This window comes from Tachysurus vachellii, chromosome 1, assembly GCF_030014155.1.
Source record: "Tachysurus vachellii isolate PV-2020 chromosome 1, HZAU_Pvac_v1, whole genome shotgun sequence".
Lineage (NCBI taxonomy): Eukaryota > Metazoa > Chordata > Actinopteri > Siluriformes > Bagridae > Tachysurus > Tachysurus vachellii.
Genome location: NC_083460.1, coordinates 6,867,849 through 6,892,689, shown reverse-complemented (window position 1 = coordinate 6,892,689; position 24,841 = coordinate 6,867,849). Strand labels below are relative to the sequence as shown.

General features: G+C 40.1%; 1 protein-coding gene across 3 annotated transcripts in view; it reads right to left on the bottom strand.

The window, feature by feature from the left end:
* The window catches only part of LOC132845943 (CUGBP Elav-like family member 5), a 204,500-nt gene that overhangs the window by 17,936 nt on the left and 161,723 nt on the right, over positions 1-24,841 (bottom strand). For all 3 annotated transcript variants that reach the window (XM_060870367.1, XM_060870383.1, XM_060870375.1), the window contains exon 7: positions 4,623-4,767. In XM_060870367.1, the coding sequence (XP_060726350.1) occupies positions 4,623-4,767 (145 nt within the window). The remainder of the gene's footprint in view (positions 1-4,622; positions 4,768-24,841) is intronic.

Sequence of the window (24,841 nt, the reverse complement as noted above, 5' to 3'; positions counted from 1 at the left end):
TTTTTTAGTTGATGCAAGGTTTATCCCAAATCGCATACTCATGCACTACTCCACGCCGGTATGGGGTACAAGTAGTGCTGTGGGAGTTGGTAAGGCATTAAAAGTTACAAGAGTGTTCACACTTAAATTTCCAACAAGAAGAAGTGACAAGGAGGTGATGCACTTATTCCACCGAAAATATAAATAGTTAAATGGAATATCGGACACACGTTGATGAGCACAAATATTGGAGATGGTCGACATCACTCCTTACATTCATTCATTCATTCATTTTCTACCGCTTACAGTATCTGAACTACCTCGGGTCACGGGTCACTCCTTACAAATGTTTTTTATTTTCGAAACATTTTAAAAATACATGGTATTTTGATCAAACTATTGGCATAGCAATACAAGTGTTTGATGCCATTTGTCATCGACTGGCTTCCAGTTAGATAAAACTAAAATACTTTAGTGTTTGATTTGTTTTCATTCTATATGCTAGAGTATATAGTGCATAGTGTAAGTACAACTAATTCTTGCTGTGTGTATTTATATATTTTGAAATATTTTACATGAATTGTATTTGCTAATTATAATGTGTTGTATGTCATTTTATTTTGTGATTTTAGAATTGTGATTAATTTTAAGGTTGCCCTTTGCACATCTGGCAGGAGGACTGCCGATGAAAATAGAACTTTTGAGCTAACTCGGGTACATTTACATTATTGTAATGTTAATTAATGTACATTGTCCTCTTTTAAATAAAGAAAGAAAGAAGGGCACGGTGGCTTAGTGGTTAGCACGTTCGCCTCCTCAGGGTTGGGGGTTCGATTCCCGCCTGCGCCTTGTGTGTGTGGAGTTTGCATGTTCTCCCCGTGCCTCGGGGGGTTTCCTCCGGGTACTCCGGTTTCCTCCCCCGGTCCAAAGACATGCATGGTAGGTTGATTGGCATCTCTGGGAAATTGTCCGTAGTGTGTGATTGTGTGAGTGAATGAGAGTGTGTGTGTGCCCTGCGATGGGTTGGCACTCCGTCCAGGGTGTATCCTGCCTTGATGCCCGATGACGCCTGAGATAGGCACAGGCTCCCCGTGACCCGACGTGGTTCGGATAAGCGGTAGAAAATGAGTGAGAAAGAAAGAAAGTACATTTGGGATGCAGCTTCAAATAATTTAGCTTGATGTTTTTACTGACTTTTAAAGAGGTCTGCAGTTTGCAAAAAACTGAAGTAAACAGAATACTTTCAGTAAATTATAATACCAGATTTTGTGCATCAGTCTTATTTGGATTCTGAAAGTTTATTCAGTGTTCTCTTTGCATGCTTTTTGTAAAAATATACCTAATTATATAATATCACTCGCTCCCAACTACTGAACTTAGAAAAGTGTATTTTATTAAAAAAAAAAAAAAGCAAACAATTAATTAAGTTCCTGAAGTCTCCAGTGTCTGTTCAGCTCCATGGCTTCCTCTCATTAATCTCCTGCAGTTGGAACCATTGATAGCTATGTGAAATGCAGATGCCATGGCTGCCTCTTTTCCATGTTATTGACTGGCACAAATCAATAGGAACTTGCCATGTGTTCCAGTCGCTGGCACTGATTAGCACTGAGGCCTGAGAAAGCTTCATCTCTTATACAGTTCGAATTCTAGGCACAAGAGATTATACCATATGTTCTGTGTGTATTAAAGAGTTTCCTATTCTGTGCAATAGTTTCCTCAGTGAGAAACTTTGAGTTTCACATTTTGTTGAACTTCTATAAGGCTTTTCAATACTGATAAAGGATTAGGATTAAAAGTATTTTGGGCTTTCAAAGGTGCGAAAGGCAGCCTTTGTTTTTAGCCCCCAGATTACATGATAGTGAACAACACTGGCTGGCATTTTTCATTATATTTAAAAAAAAAAACAATAACATTACCTTACAGACATTTTAGCACTCTGATCCGAACCTCCACTGCTGATTAAATAGAATGGTATTGATCCACATCCACATAAGCCTTCCTTTTCAAATGCTTCAGTCTTTATAATCTGCCAAATTCATATCGTTCTCCAGAAAAATGACTTAAAATGAAGTTAACATGTGGCTTAACACAAATTTGGAAAACCTTTAAAGGTCTGAAACCTTTAAGAAGTGACCTTTTCTCTCTGATGATCACCTTTTCCTGATTAGCCCTCCACACACCGGACTCCTGCGACATACACTATGGTAGCTAAGCTTTCTCCAGTTCAGCTCTCTGTTAATGTGACATGCCGATGCACAGCAAACGCTGCTTCCACTTCCTCTACTAATTTTTGCAATCACGTCAAGTGGGTGCACAAGAGCTACTCGAACATGGACGAGCTTGAGTTCAGTAATCAGGGGTTGAGGATGTGTGGGGGAGGGAGGCAGAGCGAGAGAGGGGGGGTCTGTAAAAGAAAGAACAGGCAAAGAAACAGAGAAGGATGCTGTCTAAAGCACACAAACACACACCCAAACACACACACACACAAACACTCAAACACATACACACACAAACACACAAAAACACACACACACAAACACACACAAACACAAACACACACAGCATAGAGAAGATAAACACACTACCTTCAGCACTTTTTTTAACCAATGACAAAAGTAAATAAAACGTTGTAATAAAACATTCAAATCTCTGTTTTATAATACACAATTTCAGGAAGTATTATTCCTTAAAATCCACTTGTGTGGATTTAGACACAGAAGCTTCTTTTAGCTTTGCTACGTCTACTGCAGCATCTGGGAGGTTTTTCCACCATGTTCAAATCCGGTCTCCATAACGAGTCTGGATCTGGCTCTGTGAGTTGGCATGAGACACAGATCGGACTAAAGAGCGATTGGACTGTGATGTCTAACTCTACAAATGCTCTTTCACACATGTGATTAAATGACAACAAAAATACCTGTGAGAGGAAATCCTGTGAGAGTGGGCGGGACTAGATCTAGTCTTCAGTCATCATGATTTGTTTTTTATTTTTTAATTTTTTTAGCATTTCTACATAAGCAAGTTGATTAGCCTGTATAACTCCTAATACACACACACACACACACATACACACAAATTGCAATTAATTTATTCATTAATTAGAAATAACAAATAATAGTTTGAGCCATTGTCTCAGAACATATATTTAATTCATACAAAATTTAACCTGCCTTCCAGCTCGTTTGTTTATTTTTATTTGGATTGGCTTCTTGTCAGTCATTTTATAGACACGCCCCCAAAACCCCTTCGCACCTTCACCCCATCAGACCTGATAAATCAATATGAGATGAAATTGCATGTTTACATAGTAAACATAACATGGCTCTGAGTCCATTTACAAAATGATGCCATGGCAGTTTTTTTTAAAGCTCTCTCTAATTGAGCTCCCAAATTCTTGGGGTGAAGCTTCATGGGTGGAAATAAAAGGCTAGTTCAAAACCTTTAAAGTTTTGAGTTTAAAAATAAAAATGTAAAATTTCATTTATTTATTCATTTAAACCCTTTTATCCCAACACAAAATTTGACCTGTAATCACATAATAAGCAAAACAACAGTCCTGGCTGTCTATTTCAGTCTCTGACTAAAAACAATGTAGAAAAAAGTGCCATCAGAATTGAAATGTTTGAATCATGACACACATTGCTGGAGTGCACACAGCATTTCTGGATTTTTTTTGCCACCCTCGCCCTCCTCATTAGATGTCTGTGGAAGTCTTCACAAAGCAGGTCTCTTGTTAAAAGTGCACATTCATGAGCCCTAACAAAGACGTTGTGTCAGAGGTTCTATTAATAATAATAATAATAATAATAATAATAATAATAATAATAATAATAGCAGCAGCTGTTTTTGGAACCTATGAGTTATGAACATTATGAAAAAAGGGAAGCAGAGGTTTATTGTGACTGAATAATAATTAGAAACAAATTCCTCTTTTGTGTCTCATGTTGATTCACATTCAAGCGAATGAACTATTTAAGTAAACAAGTTTTACTTACATGTGCCTGACATACTTGAAGTCTCTTTGGGAAATGAGGAAAGACCAGAAAATTAGCAGCCCAAAAAAAACACCTCCTCTATTTTGGAGTCATTTGATATTAGAATGTGGAGGCAACATAGAAGATCATTTTCTGGAGTAATGTGATGCAAGATTAAGCTCATACTTATTTGTCCATTGTGTTTTTGTCAACAATGTTGTTGTTTTTTTTTTTTTTTGCTAATCAGAACAGAGTCACCAAAATGGAAATCTAGTCTGACAGCAGTACCTCTAGCCTGGTGTCTAGTCTCTTGGTTTGATGAGCTACCCTTATTTATGTACTGTATCTGAATGTAATTGGAGAAACCTCAGTAGAGGATCTGGCTCTAGCAATGCTGGATATGTCATGTTTATCGGCTCTGCTGAATAATTTTTTAAGTTTGGTCTTCTCAAATATTTACGTTTCCATATTCACTAGACTGTCTACACTGTGGACACTGATATCACTGATATTTCTTAACACTTTTGAAGCCACAATATATGTGTAGTTGTCTACGGGCATCAGCATCGCTGAAATTACAGTGTGTGAGGGTCCAAGATGTATTCGGGTCACATGTAGTCAGTTTGCACATCACTGTTGTGTATTTGTGTAGCAGTGACTCTTACTGACCTGACACTGGAGTCATGGGAGTGGGCGGCAGGCCATTCATGTTGATCGCCCCCACTTGGTGGATCTGTGTAGCTGGAAATGCCATGCTGGGTGCCAGGTAGCCACCATGAGACGCAGCCATTATGGCCGCCTGCTGCTGCATCAGCTGTGAGAGAGAAACGGTGACGGAGTGAGGAAACCTAGTGTTTTGTTTAGGATTTGTCTACATTTATGCAAAAATGATAAACTAACTGAACATTTAATTCTCTTGGAGCTGATGCCCCCAGATCTGTCCCCAACACACACACACGCACACACACACACACACACACACACACACACACACACACACACACACAGGAGCCTGTCACACACTCACACTGAATAAGTTATGAACCAGCACCACTCAGACACTGATTATTAAATAAATTAACACAAATTCCCTGTACACCCTGCCAAACAAAGGTAATTACAGTAAGGCTGTCACCATGGCAACACCACACTGAATCAATAACCTTAAAAGGCCAAGCTGTCAGACCGAACCCATCAGAGTCGAGATTCACTTTCATATCAAATGCTCTATTCGAGCTAGGTCTGATTTTTAAAATGACATGATGGAAATCAGCAACTGAGCCACTAATAATATTACTACACAGTAACAGTAAACATAACAGGAATTATATATCTGCTCCTGCTCAAGTGTGGCACTATAATTAAAGTGTAACTTGATTTGGATATGTAGGTAGTGCTATCTAATACATTTTACCTCCAGAAATGTCTAGTCTGTGTGCAAATCCTTTGAAAAAAAAAATTAAATAAAATAGAAAGGCTTTGAAAAGACTTTTTTTGTCCAGGTCTCTCCAATGCTCAGTACTCAAGGGGGGGGAAGTGAAGGTTCCTAAGGGAAAAAAACTGGTCAAAAGTTCTCCATCAAAACTAAATCCAAATAGATTCTAGCTAGGGGGCTGGGGACTAGCTTCCATAGCCGATGGCTAGTACCAAATCCTTTGCTAGTGACCACAAACCTAGAATGCATAAAAACACTAACACAATGTTAAATCCTCTATTTTATTGCTAACCAAGCTAATGCTTACATATTAGATTAAACGCTAGCAAGCAGTTCTGCTAATCACCTATGACAAATTGTGCTTTACAAAGAATGAAAGCCAAAATCCATAGTGGATTTCTAGGCTGGACAACTAAAACTTGGATTAATTGAATTTCGTATGAAGTTAGCTTAAATTAGAGGTCCCTAATATGTACAAAACTTTTACCCCATCACCAAACTTGCTGATATTAAAAGAGTCTTTTATTTTGATGCAGTCCATGAAAGATGAAAATGAAACATTAGATCCAAATGAGTTTTAGTCAAGTGATCAAATAGGTTAAGAAACCAAAACTGAAGTTAATATCTAGTACCTGCATATTACATACGGCGAAAAGGAAACCAGACCGCACATATCTATAAGCTAAGCCATAAGCATACATATATAATGCACCTTGATATGTTTTCAGCATACATTTGGACTCTGAAAGAAGTAGAGCAAGGTCACTTCAACCCTGCAACTGCAGGATAATTAACATCCAATCAACTAGTTGTCATCACAGCTACTATTATTGTACCACAGTAGTATTATCGTATGCATGTTTGAGTATATGTTTAATGGTTAAATTACAACAAGCATGTCTTGCTTCTGGCATTCTCTTCACCGAGCCCTGTTTGGTGGCAGAACTGCAAAGACAACGTGTGTGAGAGAAAGACAATGAGGGACAAAGTAGATTGTGAGAGCCAAAAAAAGACAAATCCAGACGAAAGATGAGTGAGAGTCTACGAACCCTGTGTGTCTGAGTATACACCTGGCATACACATAGATCTGTTGAAGTAGTTCCTGATTATAGTATCTCTCATCTCTTTCATTCCAAAAATCAATCTCGAAGTCAAGTTTCATCTCTTTCGCTCGCTGTTTGGCTGTGTTCATCAAACACACTGTTTGATCAGATCAAAAGAGTGTTTAATCAGCCAAGAGAACATGGGCTATGAACACATAACGCTTAAGTCAAGCTAATATTCTTTAGCTGATTTGTTTTTGATTATATTTCGATTAGCCATGTCTCAGGGTTGGCAACCGTGCATACAGGTAGTTTCAAAAGCTAAACAACACGGACGGCTGGTATCCAGTGGTACTATATGTTTGTCGTAACCGATTCATTTTGCACATCATTAGAATAGTGTTTTCTCAGGTTTCTCTTTCCGCTATATTCTGTGACCACGTAATCTTTTGAACACCTGTAATTTAAACCTTCTTGTATTTACCTGAAAAGTAGCATAGCAATGGATGCTTCAAACTGGAGCAACATTTCTAAAAACCCAGAGGCAAATCTTTGGGCTTCACCTCAATCGATTCAGATATGGATCACAGCCATGTTCTGCACTTCCATCTTCTTTTCTTTATCGTTCCCTCTCTATATCTGTCTGTCTTGCTGACTGACACATTGGTTGGTGTCAGGCCATTTCAAAGGGACATTCCTTGTCAGAGTGAGATCTTGAATTGCATGCATGAAGTACAATGTCTCTTTTCCTTGACACCTGTCAAAGATGCCCTTCTCCTGATCTTTATCATTCTATCTCTAGAAGAACCCCTTCCTACGTTTGTCTGTAACATTTGAACATTTGGAAACTATTGCAGATTTTAAGTTCTGCCACTTATTCCGATGTCTTCTTTTCTTCATCAGATTCTTTTTTCTCTCAAGCGTTTACTTTTTACTTTTTTTTTATGATATTATAGTCAATGAATAGTCAATGAATAGTCACTTTTTATGAGTTAAGACGAACAATGCAACGTGTGATGCTTTAAATGAAACTTGCTTACTTACCACACCAGTCCCTGACTGAGTGGGAGTTTTTCCCTGTGGACAACTGAGTTTCTAGAAGATTTTAAGTATCAGGAAGGAAACTGTATGATATTTCTGTATATACCCAAAATAGCAGGTTTTCCTTTATTCAGGAGGTAAAGCAGGTGTACAAGTGGGTAACTCTGACTGACTCCATAATGCAACTCGAGTGGGAATTTGGGAAAAAAAATGAAATACCTGGATGGTGTATGACTGGGAGGAATAACCTCCCAGATCTGAACTTAAAAAAGTGTTTTATTATCAATAAGAAAAACCAATATTGTACTTGGTACCAGAGCACTGCATGGTTATAGGTCCTGCTGGCCATGTTGTCTTCATTTATATTTTTTTAGCACCTTAGGAAAAAAAGAGGCAGACTTTTTTTCTTATCTCTTGCTCTGTCAAACCATTCAGACCCTCAGAAGAGGGAGACAAGACATGCAAAAAATGCATGTAAGTACAAAGGAGTTTTGCTCTCTCTTGGGAATAATGGTGCGTGAATGATGGACCACTTTAAAGGAACTCCTTATACCAGTGGGCATACAGTACCTTCACTTCAGAAAGCAGTGATCTTTCTGTGGCTGAGACTTAAAATCCTTAAGACAAAGTCAGTGGCCTTGGGCTGGCCAACAGGGATGATAGTGCCTATGTAGTAGGGGACCAGAGGATGTTCTCGGCTTATGAGAGATTGCACCATAGTTGAACCTCGGATTAAAGAGGAATAATGTAGGTTCTATCCAGAGAATAGTGGACCAGCTCTTTATATTTGAACAGCTTCATGTGAGCATGTTAATCCAGTGTAAATGTATATTGTACTGTAGATTTGGAGAAGGCCTATAATCTGGTGCCGTGATATGTCTTGTGTAAGGTACTGAATAAGTACAGGTAATCTGGGTCGCTTTCTTCTACATTTGTGCGACTCAGTCAGGATATCAAGATGCAGCCAGGTGCAGATGCATCCCATTTGGGGGGCCTAAAGATAACATTCCTTTTATTTGCAGATGATGTCGAGTACCTTGGGACCCTATTCCTGAGTGGTGGAAAAAGAGAGTGTGGAACTGACAAATAAATCATGTCAACGGCAGCAATGCTACGGTTACTGTATCATTAAATCTATGCTGTCTAGGAGACCTATCCTTACCTGCGGTGAAAGGATAAGGTCATGAGTACAAATAGCTGATATGAGGTTACTGCTTCTCCCAAGCAAGAGAAACCAGTTTAGATATTTAGGGCACAACATAAGGAAGACCCACCAGGAAGACCATACCCAGGAACCATTTTTAGTATTATGTCACTCTATATGTCTTGGGATCCCACTGGAGGAGCTGAAATCTGTGGCTAGTCATAGGGAACTCTGGACTGACCTATGGAAGTCCTATCAAGATATATCAAAGAAAAATTAAAATGAATAAGTTAGTGAATTAACAGTTGTGCGTGTTTATTTGTGCATGTGTAACACAGGTCAGAGTTGAACTGCTGGTGGAAAATAAAATGTAATTTGCATTAATTATATTTTCAATTTAAACACTAACAAAAGTAATATAATTTATTTTAAAAGTTGTTCTGTTGCACTATTAACAAAGGAAAAATAGTTTAAAAAATAAATAAGGAAAAAACCGCTAACATTATAGTCTATTATGACTGGCGCCGTGCATGACGTCACAGAGGTAAGACGGAAGTAATTACACGGAGAGCACACGCATCGCAGGTCGCGGGTGTTTTAATGTGGATTAAAAGTGTGATGATTGGCAAGATTGAAGTGGATGTTAGTCGATTGTGGACTGAGTAGCATCCGATGTGATTTAGTGAAATTTCCCGGATTTGGTCGAGTTTTTTGAGGACTAGGAAAAGCTGTGATCCTGAGATGGCGAGCCTCCCAGTTTGAGAACCCTAAGGAAGACGAGAGAGAATTCACGATTCATCAAGTGATCCGTGCCTTATCTGCTCTTACGAGGGGTATTCACCCAGCTTTGTCGGTATCTCTCAGTAATTACCTCATTGCATATAACTGATTGCTGCACTATTGAACATTTACAGCATCAACAATTGCACACATTACACCAAGACTTTTGCATTTGTTGGATTTGTCATTTGGATTCAAAGGACTATTTTCCTTACACACATTCATATATTTTTGTTCCATGGGTTGAGAACTATTCACTCAGGATACCATTTGACATGTTTGAATAATTTCCATGTATATCTTTATTTCACTTGATGTAATCTGTTGTGTATCTGAAATTGTAAATTCCTTTGTGGGTAAAATGTTCTAATTTAACAAATTTTGTAGGGAACAAAGCTCCAAAAAAATATACTAGATTATAAAATAACGTTAAGTTTGAATTACTTTAGTTGTACATTAATATCCAAAATAGCAATTGTAATACAAATATAAACAAAAATAAAATACAATTAGGTCAAGTAACCATAAAGGAGCTCAAGACCTTTAAAGTTATTTAAAGGAAAGAAGGGAAAAACTATTTTTTTGTTATACTGTTATTGTTTCATTGTCATTTTATTTTTGTTTACATTCCAGATTTATACCCATTTAAACTTTTTTTCTTTAAGTAAATCAAACCATCTTGGTGAAAGTGATTTTCCTGGTCTGTCTGTCTTTGTGATTCGCATTCACTTTTCCTTGCCCTCCTTAGCGAACCTAGCAATCTGGCCTATAACTGTGTGATCCTAACATTGATAGCCTTACCGGCTACAGTAAGTGGCGAGCCAGCCAGGAGGGCATTATACTCAAAATTTTTCAGAAACCCTAAAGACACGAGACCAGGAGAATAACTTGGTATTTGAAAGAGGTGCAAATAGTGTCAACATGGAAGTAGTTGAGCTTGAAAATGTCATAATTGAAAACTCAGTGATAATTAGTGGACTGACAAACTCAGAAATTGATGAAGACCTGACTGAATTCTTAATCAAGTATGGTCGTGTTCATAGACACATTCGCATAGACAATCCCAAATCGCCCTATCATAAAGAAGTTGTTGTAGAGTACAGCAGTAGTTCTGCATTAGTGACTCTTAAACCACTTTTGCCTTACACTTTTGTGAGTCCCCACAACGTTGCTTACCACATAAGGCTTCTGTCAAATGTCTATACATTAGCAGTAACTGAACTTGCAACCGCCCATTATTTTGATGAACTGAAGAGAATAGCGAAGCTCAGTGGCAGAACTTTTGATGAACTTGTGAAAGAGCAGCTTCTCTCAGCCACTGTCTCCGTTGCTGACAATCTCACTGATTCATCCAAAATGACCAGTCCTTCTTCCTCCGACATTCCTTCTCCACCAAACCAAACTGATTATTCAGGAGAACGCAACTCTGATACAGTCCACAGAGTGGTTACAGGAAACTTTTCACCAACATTGGAAGCAAAGGATGTGAACCCAACTGAAGTCCAAAGGATGGTTGTAGAGCACATTGTGAAAAGTGATTGCGTTTCACCCTCTAATGCATCGTTCAGGCTAAGGGTATTCTCAGGCAAAGTTCCCCGTCCTGCTGGTGAAGTTGATTACGATACTTGGCGGAACAGTGTAGAGTTAATTCTTCAAGACCCTTCACTTTCTGAATTGCATCGGTCTAGGAGGATATTAGACAGCCTATTGCCGCCAGCATCAGAAATTGTCAAGCAGTTAGGTGCAAAAGCCTTACCAGTTGCTTACCTTGAAATCTTAGACTCAGCTTTTGATACGATAGAGGACGGTGATGATCTCTTTGCAAGGTTTCTGAATATGCTGCAAAACGCGAGTGAAAAGCCGTCCTTGTACTTACAACGGTTGTACACTAACCTTCTCAAAGTGATAAAAAGAGGCGGTATTTCTGCAGATGAAGCTGACCGACAACTTCTGAAACAATTCTGTCGAGGCTGTTGGGATGACACCCTAATAGCAAATCTTCAGCTTGAACATAAGAGGAACAGACCACCCCCATTCCCTGAGTTACTCTTGCAGTTGCGCAGTGAGGAGAACAAACACTTTGCCAAGGAAAGTCGCATGAGACAGCACCTAGGTGCACAGAGACAAAAAGCCAGTTCCCATATTGTCACTGCTAACCCTCTTGAACAAAGTGAGAATGAAAAGTCAGAAGGGACTGAGGTTGCTGAATTAAAACGGCAGGTTGCCAAGCTCCAGAGCCAGCTCGCTAAACAAAGGAGTAAACAGACAGGACAAAGCGTATCGCAGTCGAACACTGTCCTTGAGCTCAAGCAGCAAGTCACAGAGCTCCAGAGTCAAATGTCTAAGCTCAAAGTGCAAAAGAACCCAGAGCCAAAGAATAATCCAAGCAGAATGAAGCACACAACAATGAGATCTGCCAGAGAGAACCCCCATATAGCTGACCACAGGCTACATCACAGGCCCAGGCCAGGCTATTGTTTTCAATGTGGTGAGGATGGGCATGTCGTTTCAATTTGCGAAAATGATCCAAATCCGTTTCTGGTAGCTGATAAGAGGAAGCAGTTGAAGGAACGCCAAGCCCTGTGGGACATTCAGCATGGTCCCAGTGTTTCGGAAGCTTTAAATGCCAGCCAGTCCTTGTAGCGAGACGTACAAGGGCTGTCAATTGTCAAGCAAGTCTCAAGAAGCCAAACAATGTGAGCTATCTCAAGTCTTATGGAAAACGCCATCCGGTTGGCCTACCCAAAGGATTAATTGGCACGAAGTGCACTGCTCAAGTGAACATCGAAGGGAACCCTTGTTCTTGTCTACTTGATACAGGGTCCCAAGTAACGACCATTTCCCAGTCTTTTTATGAGCAAAATTTACCTGGATTAAGCATAACCTCCTTGGATAATCTGTTAGAGGTAGAAGCAGCAAATGGTCAATCAGTACCTTACCTGGGTTATGTTGAGGTGAAGGTCACATTTCCCAGAGATTTCCTTGGGTCTAATGTTGAAGTCTTGACCCTTGCTTTAGTAATTCCAGAGACTGGTGGTACTGCCCAGCCAAAGGTGCTAATAGGCACGAACACCTTGGATCTTGCATACGACAAATATCTTGAAGCCAATGGTTCAGTCTGTAAAGCCATTCCATTTGGCTACAGAGCTGTGATTCAGACCATCGAACACAGGCGCCAACAGAAAGAAAACAGTAACATGGGAATTGTTAGGCTGCCTGGTGCTGACCCTGTTGTTGTTCCTGCCGGTCAAAATGCTGTTCTTGAAGGAGTGGTGAGTGTAAGAGGACAAGTAGCAGAGAGGGGGGCTGTGATGGAACCTCCTTCGTGTTCACCTTTTCCTGGAGGGCTGCTAGTTGCCAGCTGTTTACTAAACCTACCTCAGCACCCATCACAGAAAGTTCCAGTGGTGGTAAAGAATGAGACAGAGCATGACATCATCATCCCTGGCAAGAGTGTGATTGCAGACATTCATGCTTTGCAGAAAGTGATGCCGCACAACTTTGTGCAATCTGATTGCTCAGCGTCAAGTGCTCGTATAAAACCCATTGAAGACCTCTGTTTTGACTTCGGTGATTCCTGTCTGCCAGAGGAATGGAAGAGGAGAATCACTCAGAAACTGTGCGCTATGCCAGACGTTTTTGCATTGCACGACATGGACGTTGGACAGACAAACAAAGTAAAACACAGCATCAAGTTACATGACGAAACCCCCTTCAAGCATAAAGCCAGACCGATCCATCCCAATGATCTTGAAGCTGTCCGCCGACATCTGGAGGAATTGCTTGAAGCCGGTATCATTCGTGAGTCAGAATCATCTTTCTCTTCCCCTATCGTTGTAGTAAGGAAGAAGAACGGTGACATAAGGCTTTGCATTGATTATCGGAAGCTGAATATGCAAACCATCAAAGACGCATATGCCTTACCCAATTTAGAAGAAACTTTTTCAGCACTTCGAGGTTCAAAATGGTTCTCAGTGCTTGATCTCAAATCTGGGTATTACCAGATTGAACTAGAAGAGAAAGACAAACCCAAGACTGCCTTCGTATGCCCGCTGGGTTTTTGGGAGTTTAATAGGATGCCGCAGGGCATCACTAATGCTCCCAGCACATTCCAAAGGCTGATGGAGAAGTGCATGGGTGACATCAACCTTTCAGAAGTCCTAGTGTTCTTGGACGATTTAATTGTCTTTTCAGATACTCTAGAAGAGCATGAGCGACGTCTTCTTCATGTTCTGGGACGTTTGAAAGACTATGGGCTAAAGCTTTCGTTGGAAAAGTGCAAGTTTTTCCAGCAGTCAGTGAAATATCTTGGTCACATTGTCTCAGAAAATGGTGTGGAGACAGATCCTCAAAAAATAGAAGCCATTAAGACCTGGCCAAATCCAAGGAACCTGAAAGAGTTGCGTTCCTTTCTGGGTTTCTCCGGTTACTACCGACGATTTATTAAGGACTATGCGAAGCTGGTGAAACCACTGAACGAGCTGACTGTGGGGTATCCTCCTCTTCAGAGGAGTTGCAAGGTGCAAAGAAAGGAAAAGACCTACTTTGATCCCAAAGAGCCTTTTGGAGGGCGATGGACAGCTGACTGCCAGCGAGCATTTGAAACACTCATTACGAAACTTACAGAAGCGCCGATATTAGGATTTGCAGACCCTGGTTTGCCATATGTGCTGCATACAGACGCGAGCACTACCGGGCTTGGGGCAGCACTCTATCAGGAGCAAGAGGGAGTGCTTCGAGTAATCGCATATGCTAGTCGAGGGTTGTCAAAGAGTGAGGCCCGATATCCTGCCCACAAGCTGGAATTCCTTGCTCTGAAGTGGGCAGTTACTGAAAAGTTTTGTGATTACCTTTATGGAAGCAGTTTTAAAGTGATCACCGACAGCAACCCCCTCACGTATGTTTTAACATCAGCCAAGCTGGATGCAACCAGCTACAGGTGGCTGTCTGCTTTGTCCACTTTCTCCTTCACCCTCCAGTATCGCCCTGGGAAGAGCAATCTCGACGCAGATGCACTCTCAAGACGACCTCATGGTGATCTGGTGAATGATTCTGTATCGCAGAAGGAGCAAGATCGCATACGGCAGTTCACCTTGTACTATTCATCTGAAGCGGCTAATTCCACCCTGGTTCCCACTGATGTAATCCAAGCAATCTGTGACAAGCACTCATTATGTCAGGTTGGTAACAACAGTTGTATCACTCTTGTCGAGTCACTCTCTATGTGCCCAGAAGCGATTCCCAAAGATTATGAGCTGATGGAAGGATCTTCAGTTGTTCCCTGTATGTCAGAACAGGAGTTAAAGGAAAAGCAGAGAAATGATCCAGCCATGCGAGAAGTAATTTTTTACTTGGAATCAGGAGACGCTATCCTACCTGCACTGAGACATGAGCTCCCAGAACTTACTTTCCTGTTGAGAGAATGGAGAAAACTTGAATTGAAGGATGGTGTTCTCTACCGTAAAAGAACTGTTGGAGATTGTACAACTTACCAACTCGTCCTTCCACCGGAGTTGAGAGCCATGACCATGGAAAGCCTGCATGACAACATGGGTCACATGGGAATAGAACGGACCCTTGATCTCATCCGGTCCCGATTCTATTGGCCCAGGATGGCTAGTGATGTTGAAAACAAAATCAAGACCTGCAGTCGTTGCGTATGTAGAAAAGCTTTGCCAGAAAGAGCAGCACCCCTAGTGAACATTCAAGTTACCCGGCCACTAGAGCTAGTGTGCATGGACTTTTTGTCATTGGAACCCGACCGGAGCAACACCAAAGACGTCTTGGTGATAACTGACTATTTCACCAAGTATGCGGTTGCGGTTCCAACTCCAAATCAGAAAGCTAGAACAGTCGCCAAGAGCCTGTGGGAGAATTTTATAGCTCATTATGGTGTGCCTGAAAAGCTCCACAGTGATCAAGGACCTGACTTTGAGTCCAAAACCATTAAAGAACTCTGTGACATTGCTGGAATTAAAAAGGTCCGAACCACACCGTACCACCCAAGAGGGAACCCAGTTGAGCGTTTCAACCGCACACTGTTGGGGATGCTTGGTACTTTAAAAGCTCAGGATAAAGTTCACTGGAAAGACTTTGTTAAACCCCTTGTGCATGCTTATAACTGCACAAAGCACGATACAACGGGTTTCACACCATACGAACTTATGTTCGGACGGCAGCCAAGACTGCCGGTAGACTTGATTTTCAACACCACGATGAACCGTGACAGTCCTAAGTTCCATTCTCAATATGTTCAGTCACTAAAAAGTCACCTACAGGAGAGCTACAAGCTAGCTCAGAAGAATGCGGCCAAAACCGCAGAAAGGAACAAAGTCCGTTTTGATCGCAGAGTGACTGAGTCATCTCTTGAGGAAGGTGACCGTGTGCTGGTCAGAAATGTGAGGTTACGTGGAAAACATAAACTGGCTGACAGGTGGGATCCTGTAGTGCACGTTGTAGTAGGTCGTGCTGGTGAACTACCTGTCTATACAGTGAAACCTGAGAAACAAGAAGGTCCCTTACGAACATTGCACAGAGATTTATTGTTACCTTGTGGGTTTTTGCCTTCATTTCCAGAAGATGAGGTCGGCATGACGAAACCTCAGGAAAAACGTTTAACCAGACGAAGCAGAGTTGAGGACACTGATGAATGTTTAGAGAACTGTCAAAGCTCTGATGAGGATGACTATGCACCTCAAATCTCTGTAGTTCCAACCATTACCTCAGAAAGGTTCATCCAGGAGTACGATGTTATAAGGAAACCTACAGAGGTCCCTCTTAACTGGGATTCTGCAAACCGAATCTCACCTAACGTAGCACTTGTCCCACGTGATGATTCAGAGCCTGTGAATGCAGGAGATGTGTCGTTGGGGAATCCATCTGAACTTGAATACCTTCCCGGCACTGAATGCTCACCTGAAATGCAGAACTTACCAGAAGTTGAATCCTCATGCAGTCCTGCAGAACCTGTAAAGGAAAACCTGAAAGAAAGAAAGCAAGTACCTCAAGTAGAAGAGCCGACACTTGATGTACTTAATGAAAACCAAAGGAAACAAGACAATGAAACGCATTTGCAAACTGAAGAAACTACACCCGATGTTTCAGTGCAGAACAGCAGACTGAGTTCACCTGACCCTGATGAGGATGAAACAGATCAAGATGAGAGTGAGGATGAAAGTCATCTAAGAAGGTCTAAAAGAGTGAAGCAGAAGTCAAAAAGACTAACTTATCCAGAGTTGGGAAACCCAATGATATCAATCATTCAGTCTTTGCTTCAGGGGTTGAACACTGCTTTCGTCGAATCACTTACAGAACAACCCAGATCAATTAGACACTCCAAACCCTAAAACTTTAGGTTACAGCCATGCAAAGGGACTTGCATAGACTAAGGGGGGAGGGTGTAACACAGGTCAGAGTTGAACTGCTGGTGGAAAATAAAATGTAATTTGCATTAATTATATTTTCAATTTAAACACTAACAAAAGTAATATAATTTATTTTAAAAGTTGTTCTGTTGCACTATTAACAAAGGAAAAATAGTTTAAAAAATAAATAAGGAAAAAACCGCTAACATTATAGTCTATTATGACTGGCGCCGTGCATGACGTCACAGAGGTAAGACGGAAGTAATTACACGGAGAGCACACGCATCGCAGGTCGCGGGTGTTTTAATGTGGATTAAAAGTGTGATGATTGGCAAGATTGAAGTGGATGTTAGTCGATTGTGGACTGAGTAGCATCCGATGTGATTTAGTGAAATTTCCCGGATTTGGTCGAGTTTTTTGAGGACTAGGAAAAGCTGTGATCCTGAGATGGCGAGCCTCCCAGTTTGAGAACCCTAAGGAAGACGAGAGAGAATTCACGATTCATCAAGTGATCCGTGCCTTATCTGCTCTTACGAGGGGTATTCACCCAGCTTTGTCGGTATCTCTCAGTAATTACCTCATTGCATATAACTGATTGCTGCACTATTGAACATTTACAGCATCAACAATTGCACACATTACACCAAGACTTTTGCATTTGTTGGATTTGTCATTTGGATTCAAAGGACTATTTTCCTTACACACATTCATATATTTTTGTTCCATGGGTTGAGAACTATTCACTCAGGATACCATTTGACATGTTTGAATAATTTCCATGTATATCTTTATTTCACTTGATGTAATCTGTTGTGTATCTGAAATTGTAAATTCCTTTGTGGGTAAAATGTTCTAATTTAACAAATTTTGTAGGGAACAAAGCTCCAAAAAAATATACTAGATTATAAAATAACGTTAAGTTTGAATTACTTTAGTTGTACATTAATATCCAAAATAGCAATTGTAATACAAATATAAACAAAAATAAAATACAATTAGGTCAAGTAACCATAAAGGAGCTCAAGACCTTTAAAGTTATTTAAAGGAAAGAAGGGAAAAACTATTTTTTTGTTATACTGTTATTGTTTCATTGTCATTTTATTTTTGTTTACATTCCAGATTTATACCCATTTAAACTTTTTTTCTTTAAGTAAATCAAACCATCTTGGTGAAAGTGATTTTCCTGGTCTGTCTGTCTTTGTGATTCGCATTCACTTTTCCTTGCCCTCCTTAGCGAACCTAGCAATCTGGCCTATAACTGTGTGATCCTAACATTGATAGCCTTACCGGCTACACATGGATACCACAAAGTGGTAAGTTTTAACAGAATGTTCCAGTGTTGGAAATTTGTGACAAATGAGCTTTTTTAACGATAAACTTCTCATGCCTCTTTCAAAGACCTTTACTGTTACATCTGACTGCTACATGTTTTATTTTGAATTTGCATGATATAATCTCATATTTAACATTTTTATTAGTGGACTCTATCAGCTGTTCTTGAACTTTGAGCCCATTCATTTTATTCATTCCCCCAAAACACTAAAACATATTAAAATTCCTGCGGCACTTCCTCAGTAGCAAAGATGTTGTTAAAAGACGTTAGGTTGAAAATGTTGTAGTATTCAGGAAGTTGTAATCTTATCAAGATTCTGCCATGGTGAGGGGTTGTAATTTTGAACTAGAAAACTGCCTCACTGATTTTTGTTTTTTTTTGTGCCCCAAGCTCTTAGGATGAATATAGGGAATCCTTGTCATGACACACTTTGCAGTTGTTTGCAACATGCTCCCTTTCCCCAAATGAAAGGTTGTACTATGTTGGTGGAGCTCTGCTTATAGTGATATTGCTGTCTAGATAGTAAGGTCTATTCAGACTCAGATGTCCTACTTTTGGAAATGATATGTTTATTCCAGCTAATCATCAAACTCCATTTCAGTTTGTGAATGTTGATTTTGACAATTTCGACTAGTGCTAGTGCTAAATCAGTTCTATCCTGTTTTTCACTCATCCACTTAGTCTTCACTATCTCATTCTGACACTATTACATTATTTGCATACAGCTTTGTCTGTCAATATTCTCATCTCCAGACTAACACTTTGTACTCTGGGCGCACTTTACAACCCGAACTCCTGCCAATCCATATTTAACACAAGCGTCACCTTCTTTCTGGAACATTCTCTTAATTATTATGCTAATGTAATTGGCAAGAACTTAAAATCCAACACATCCCACACAGAAACAGCAGAAGTAAAGAGCTCCCACCTGGAGAACAATTGAATGTGTTAAATATTCTCAGTTCAAAATGTAGGACTTTGGAATAACAACGCCTGTACAATTTAACACAATAAAGTGCTGAACGTGTGATATATTCTCAGTGAAAATGCAGACAATACCAATACTCAGCCTATGAAAATTAAACATAGCAAACTATGTAAATATGCAAAGTGTCAGTTCAAATGCAGCAAACGTCCATTTTAACACAACAGATGCTAAATTTGTGACATATTCTCGGTGTAAATAGAAGACAATTTGGATAGGAGCAGGTGTGTTCTGTCTCTCTCTTAACAATTGAATTCTTTATCATTTAAGGTCATTTTTGACGTTTTCTTTTAATTCTTATATTATAATTTGGGAACCTCTTAAAACCTGCGTGGTGTTCGGGTCAAAAAGCATTTTGCATTTGCAGATGCACTTTTAAGAGCTGTGTTTAATAGCCAGTGACTGCAATAATCTTTTGTTTCTCCTGCCTCTATTGCTGCTCGTCGATTGTATTTGTTATATCAGTTGAAAATAATAAACATTAATTAAAACATTGTTCCATTTCATTTTTTCCCCCTAGACATACGGCATCAAGGTCTTTATTAAATAATTAATATATTTTGTTACGCAAATGATAACTTTATCACAAAAATTAATGGCACATTCATTGTTAAATGTAATCTAATAATTAATCATAAATATTATCTATGCTGTTTAGCAATGAGATAAAGTGTAAAGGATATTTATGTATTTTTCATTTCTGTAGTGCTAAAATCCCAATAATGTCCAGGGGTCAATTTGACCGAACAGTACCAAATAAGGGTTATAAGGGTTAAGGGTTACATGGTTACAGGGTTAAGGGTTCAAGCTAGGAATATCCAACAGATTTGACCTCGTAGGTCTTTGGCTGAACACCATGGGGAACACTAAAACAAATACAAACGCAGCTTTTTACTTTTTCTTTCTTTTTTCTGAAAAAAAAAAAGAGCCGATACGTTTATTTTTGCTTATTATGGTTAAGTTTATGGTTGGATTTAGGAGTAGATATAATATTAATAAGCTGTTAATAATTATATCAATGGAAGTATAGTGTGTGTGTGTGTGTGTGGGTGGGTGGGGGGGTTTGAGGGGTGTGGATTTCTGGAAAGCTGAGACTTGGTTGGGGTCCTTGATGTTTACACTGATGAAGGGTCAGAGAGCAGGTGGATTGTGGAATACATGGGGACCTTCCGTCTGTTGGTTCATGATTAGACGTCAGAGAAGGGCGTAGACACTGATAGCACACCAGGTGAGCATCAGTATGTCATGCACATAAATATAGACCCATGTGTTTTAGGAATGTAACCAAATATGAATACATTGTTCAGATTAAACCAATAATGTGTTTGAATAGGAGGCGGGCTATTTGGGTTGAAATAATTTTTTTTTCTTTCTGAATTTGTCCGCTCGTTGTTGGTCGTGGCGGAGCTCCAGACACAACCTCGAGCAGCGGATTTCCCCTGTGCAGTGAGTGTCCGCTGGCTGTGAATGAAGTGCTTACAGTGTGTCTATTGTTTTTTTTTCAATTACGGAGAACTTTGCTCTGCTCCATTGATGCCACCATTTAATATTCCTGTGCTAAATTTGTGTTGTGATTGTACAAAAACAGTGTCAGCTGTAACATATAGCCCACGCACAACACATGCTGTGAACACATCAGTCCGGCTTTGTTTACAGAACACAATAGCAGGGTTTGTAATATATCAAATATTAATAAATAAATAAATAAATAAATAAATAAATAAAATGTGGTCAGTTCCAATTCTTTTTTAAATCCGAATACAGATATTCTTTTTGTTGCATACATATAGTGGCACTGAGTTTCAAGACCGATGCAATTGTCAGTAAGCGAACAATTTACTGCTAAAACTTTATTTAATTACTTGGTAATTAGCACAAAGTCATAAGTATGAAATCCTTTATAAATCAAGGAACTGTGTAGACAAACAACTACATTCGTTCGATAGGCTCTTGCGGTGGTGAGTTGCTAATGGCTGAATGGCAAGTAGCCAAGATAAGCCCCAGTTAGAACCTCCTTCAGAATATTCAAAGCCTGTTGTGGTGATTATTACAGCACTGGAAACAAAGTGGTCAATAAAGATGCAACTGCATGCAATCTCTGGCCAGAACGTGTTGCATATGATGGTAGCAACATGACAAACATTATCTTTAATCTTTAATGTGTTGGGACTCTCCGGACCTCCATCATTGCACCGGGAAAACGGACATGTGTGTGGTTCAGTTAATAAAGTGGACATGTTTACAACACAGGGTTGTCATGGAAATCCTAAACCTTTATCCATCTTTATTGAAAATGACATGAGGTATGCTAGGCAGTTTATTTATTAACCATTCGTGCCTCATAATAAATCTCAGGAATTACCTGACAAGGAGGTTGCCACTTCAGCAACGAGGTATCAGGGTTTGAGCATTTTAATCAAGTGCAGAAATCCCAAACTCTCAGGTTGCCACGTTGCCAAAAAGATATCGATTTGTATCTGTCAGATATGCCAGAAGAGGTTGCGTAATGACTGTGGTGAGAAGCTATTGTTTTAGACTCAACTAACTTCTGCAACAGACAAATGACTTAAATGACAAACAAGAATATAAAGAATGATGCCAAGGACAACTTGACTGACAATAACTGCTCATGACAGAGCCCTGTGAGAACTGAAACAACCCCCTGAATGCCAATGATCTTTCAAGCCAGAAATGATTCTCTAATCTATAAAACCTCAAAATGAGAAGAATACAATCTGTGAGGCCAGAAAGATCATCTCTAATGACCTGGAATGCAAATCCTCATCTCAGGACCATATCTGAAACATGCTGAAAACTAGGTACTGTAGTGGCCTTACCTTGATGGAGGCTTACAGAGACTCTACAGTGATATAACCAGTAAGATTTAGAAACTTTCACATTGGTGCAACTGACCAGAAGATTGTAAAGTTTTCAGTGATTGATTTAGTGATTAATTCATCTTTAAGTAACCAGTTTATCCTGGTTAGGGTCAGGTCTTGATGGAATAGCAGTCCTTCACTTTACACACCAGATTTTGGAAGGTGGGAGAAACTGAAGAACCCAGGAGATCATCTGAAACTTCACACAGTGATAAACTGAGCTCAGGATCATATCAGGAACCTGGAAATTTTTTTAAGCAGCAATCCCTTATCCAGACCCTTATCGCTTAACTGGATTAAACCTTATACAATATTTTTGCATAAAACAAACTGCCCATATTGACTGCGAGGCAAATGAGACATGATCCTGAGACTTGTGAAGAAGCAATAAGATAAAGTACCTTCATATTACAAAACAGGTGCAACTATAGCTCTGCATCCTTGGACTATCCGTTCTACCATGAGATCTTTATCCACTTAAAGAACAAGGTGAGGTTTCTGCTATCATTTTCCAGATAGCAGGAGAACATGTTCATAAAGTTCTTCTTGCTTCTTGCATAGAGATGACATTAGACCTCATTTTGTTTACTCTACTAATGTTGGTGCTGATACAATTATTATATCATTGATTATAACTCGGGGGGGCACGGTGGCTTAGTGGTTAGCACGTTCGCCTCACGCCTCCAGGGTTGGGGGTTTGATTCCCGCCTCAGCCTTGTGTGTATGGAGTTTGCATGTTCTCCCCGTGCCTCGGGGGTTTCCTCCGGGTACTCCGGTTTCCTCCCCCGGTCCAAAGACATGCATGGTAGGTTGATTGGCATCTCTGGAAAATTGTCCGTAGTGTGTGATTGCGTGAGTGAATGAGAGTGTGTGTGTGCCGTGCGATGGGTTGGCACTCCATCCAGGGTGTATCCTGCCTCGATGCCCGATGACGCCTGAGATAGGCACAGGCTCCCCGTGACCCGAGGTAGTTCGGATAAGCGGTAGAAAATGAATGAATGAATGAATGATTATAACTCAAATCAAACTGTACAGGTGCATACGGCTCCAAGGGATATCAAAACCTTCCTTAGAATTGACAGCCACGAATGCATTTAAATCTACATTCAAACACCTGCAAAAAAAAATTGTGAGAGAATGTGAGAGAAATATGCCCAGATGCACACACACGCTCATATGCACACTCACAATCACACTGTAATTAAGGCTGGGTGCCTGCAGGGTAAATTCTATATATAGGACATGCAGATCCAGCTGTAGCACCATATAGATGGCACGTCCATGAGATTATAACGGATCAGTCCTTAGCATAAAGCCCCTGTCTTAATGTTGCGTTTAATCCGCTCTTCTGAGCACCGCCTTTGCTAGTGCCTTTAAAATGAGGCCACATTTGGCATATCAAAAAAGTATATCTATATCTAATCCCATTATCGTTCGATAAGCAGCTCATGAATATTTTCAACCATTAAGCCTTTTTTTTTTTTCTTTTTTCTTCCGAATACATTACCTCAGCCAGAAATGTACTCGGAACTTGATGAAGATCAATTACATTCACGCACATTCAGCATTTTCATGCATGTCTACGTTTGATAAGTAGTTCATGAATATTTAGATTTTTTTTTTTTCGCTCAAATGTTCACACTGTAATGGTAGGGAATGTATAAACGGATTGCATTTTAGAACGATTTTTTTTTCTTTTTCTTTTAGGTTTAATGTTTGCCCTACTTTTAACGATATCATCTATCTTGTCTGGGTTCATGCTCATGTCTTAGATTTCATTCATTCATTCATTCATTCATTCATCTTCTACCGCTTATCCGAACTACCTCGGGTCATGGGGAGCCTGTGCCTATCTCAGGCGTCATCGGGCATCAAGGCAGGATACACCCTGGACGGAGTGCCAACCCATCGCAGGGCACACACACACACTCATTCACTCACGCAATCACACACTACGGACAATTTTCCAGAGATGCCAATCAACCTACCATGCATGTCTTTGGACCGGGGGAGGAAACCGGAGTACCCGGAGGAAACCCCCGAGGCACGGGGAGAACATGCAAACTCCACACACACAAGGCGGAGGCGGGAATCGAACCCCCAACCCTGGAGGTGTGAGGCGAACGTGCTAAACACTAAGCCACCGTGCCCCCCGTCTTAGATTTTCATTCATTCCTTCATCTTTTCAAACTTATACATTTTATATTATAAGCCCGGAGTCATAATGTTAGTAATACTATCAATGTTAATGATATCAATATTAAAGTAGCTCATAAGTACTTTTTTTTTTGCGTTCTTGGAACGCATTTAATTTTTGTTAGACTACGTTCTTATGGTTGTGTAATGCTTTGAGACTGATGTGTTGATTTTGCGTTCACGTCTCCAAACGTTCCCTCTGAATTTTCACAAAGCCTTGCCTCCGAACTCGAAATGTGCCAAGCCGCCTCCTTTTGTGCACAGTTGACAAGACATCTTATAATCGTACTCAAATATTCATGAAGCAAACAAATCATAAGCCTAAACACTTCCTAAGTGCAGAAATCAGATTTTGCGCTCCGATCTGAAGGTTCCACAGGGAGTGCCAGAGTTAAAATTACATGTGAACTCGCAGTTCCTCACTGAGCACGAGCTGGAGGAATCGGAATGATGTTAATACATTATTCAGCGCTGATGAAAAAAAGACGATGACAAGGCCTTCGGGCTTTGATATGGGCAGCTAGAACAGTCTGTATGATAGAAGGAGTGCTCTGTGTCCCTAGACTCCTCTGAGTGTGTGCAGAAGAATATATATTGTAGATATTAATGATGTTCCATGCGTTCTTATATTACGTGTATGCGTATAAGTGTTTGTGAGAGAGTACTTGTTAAAAAATGTAGCTCTGTT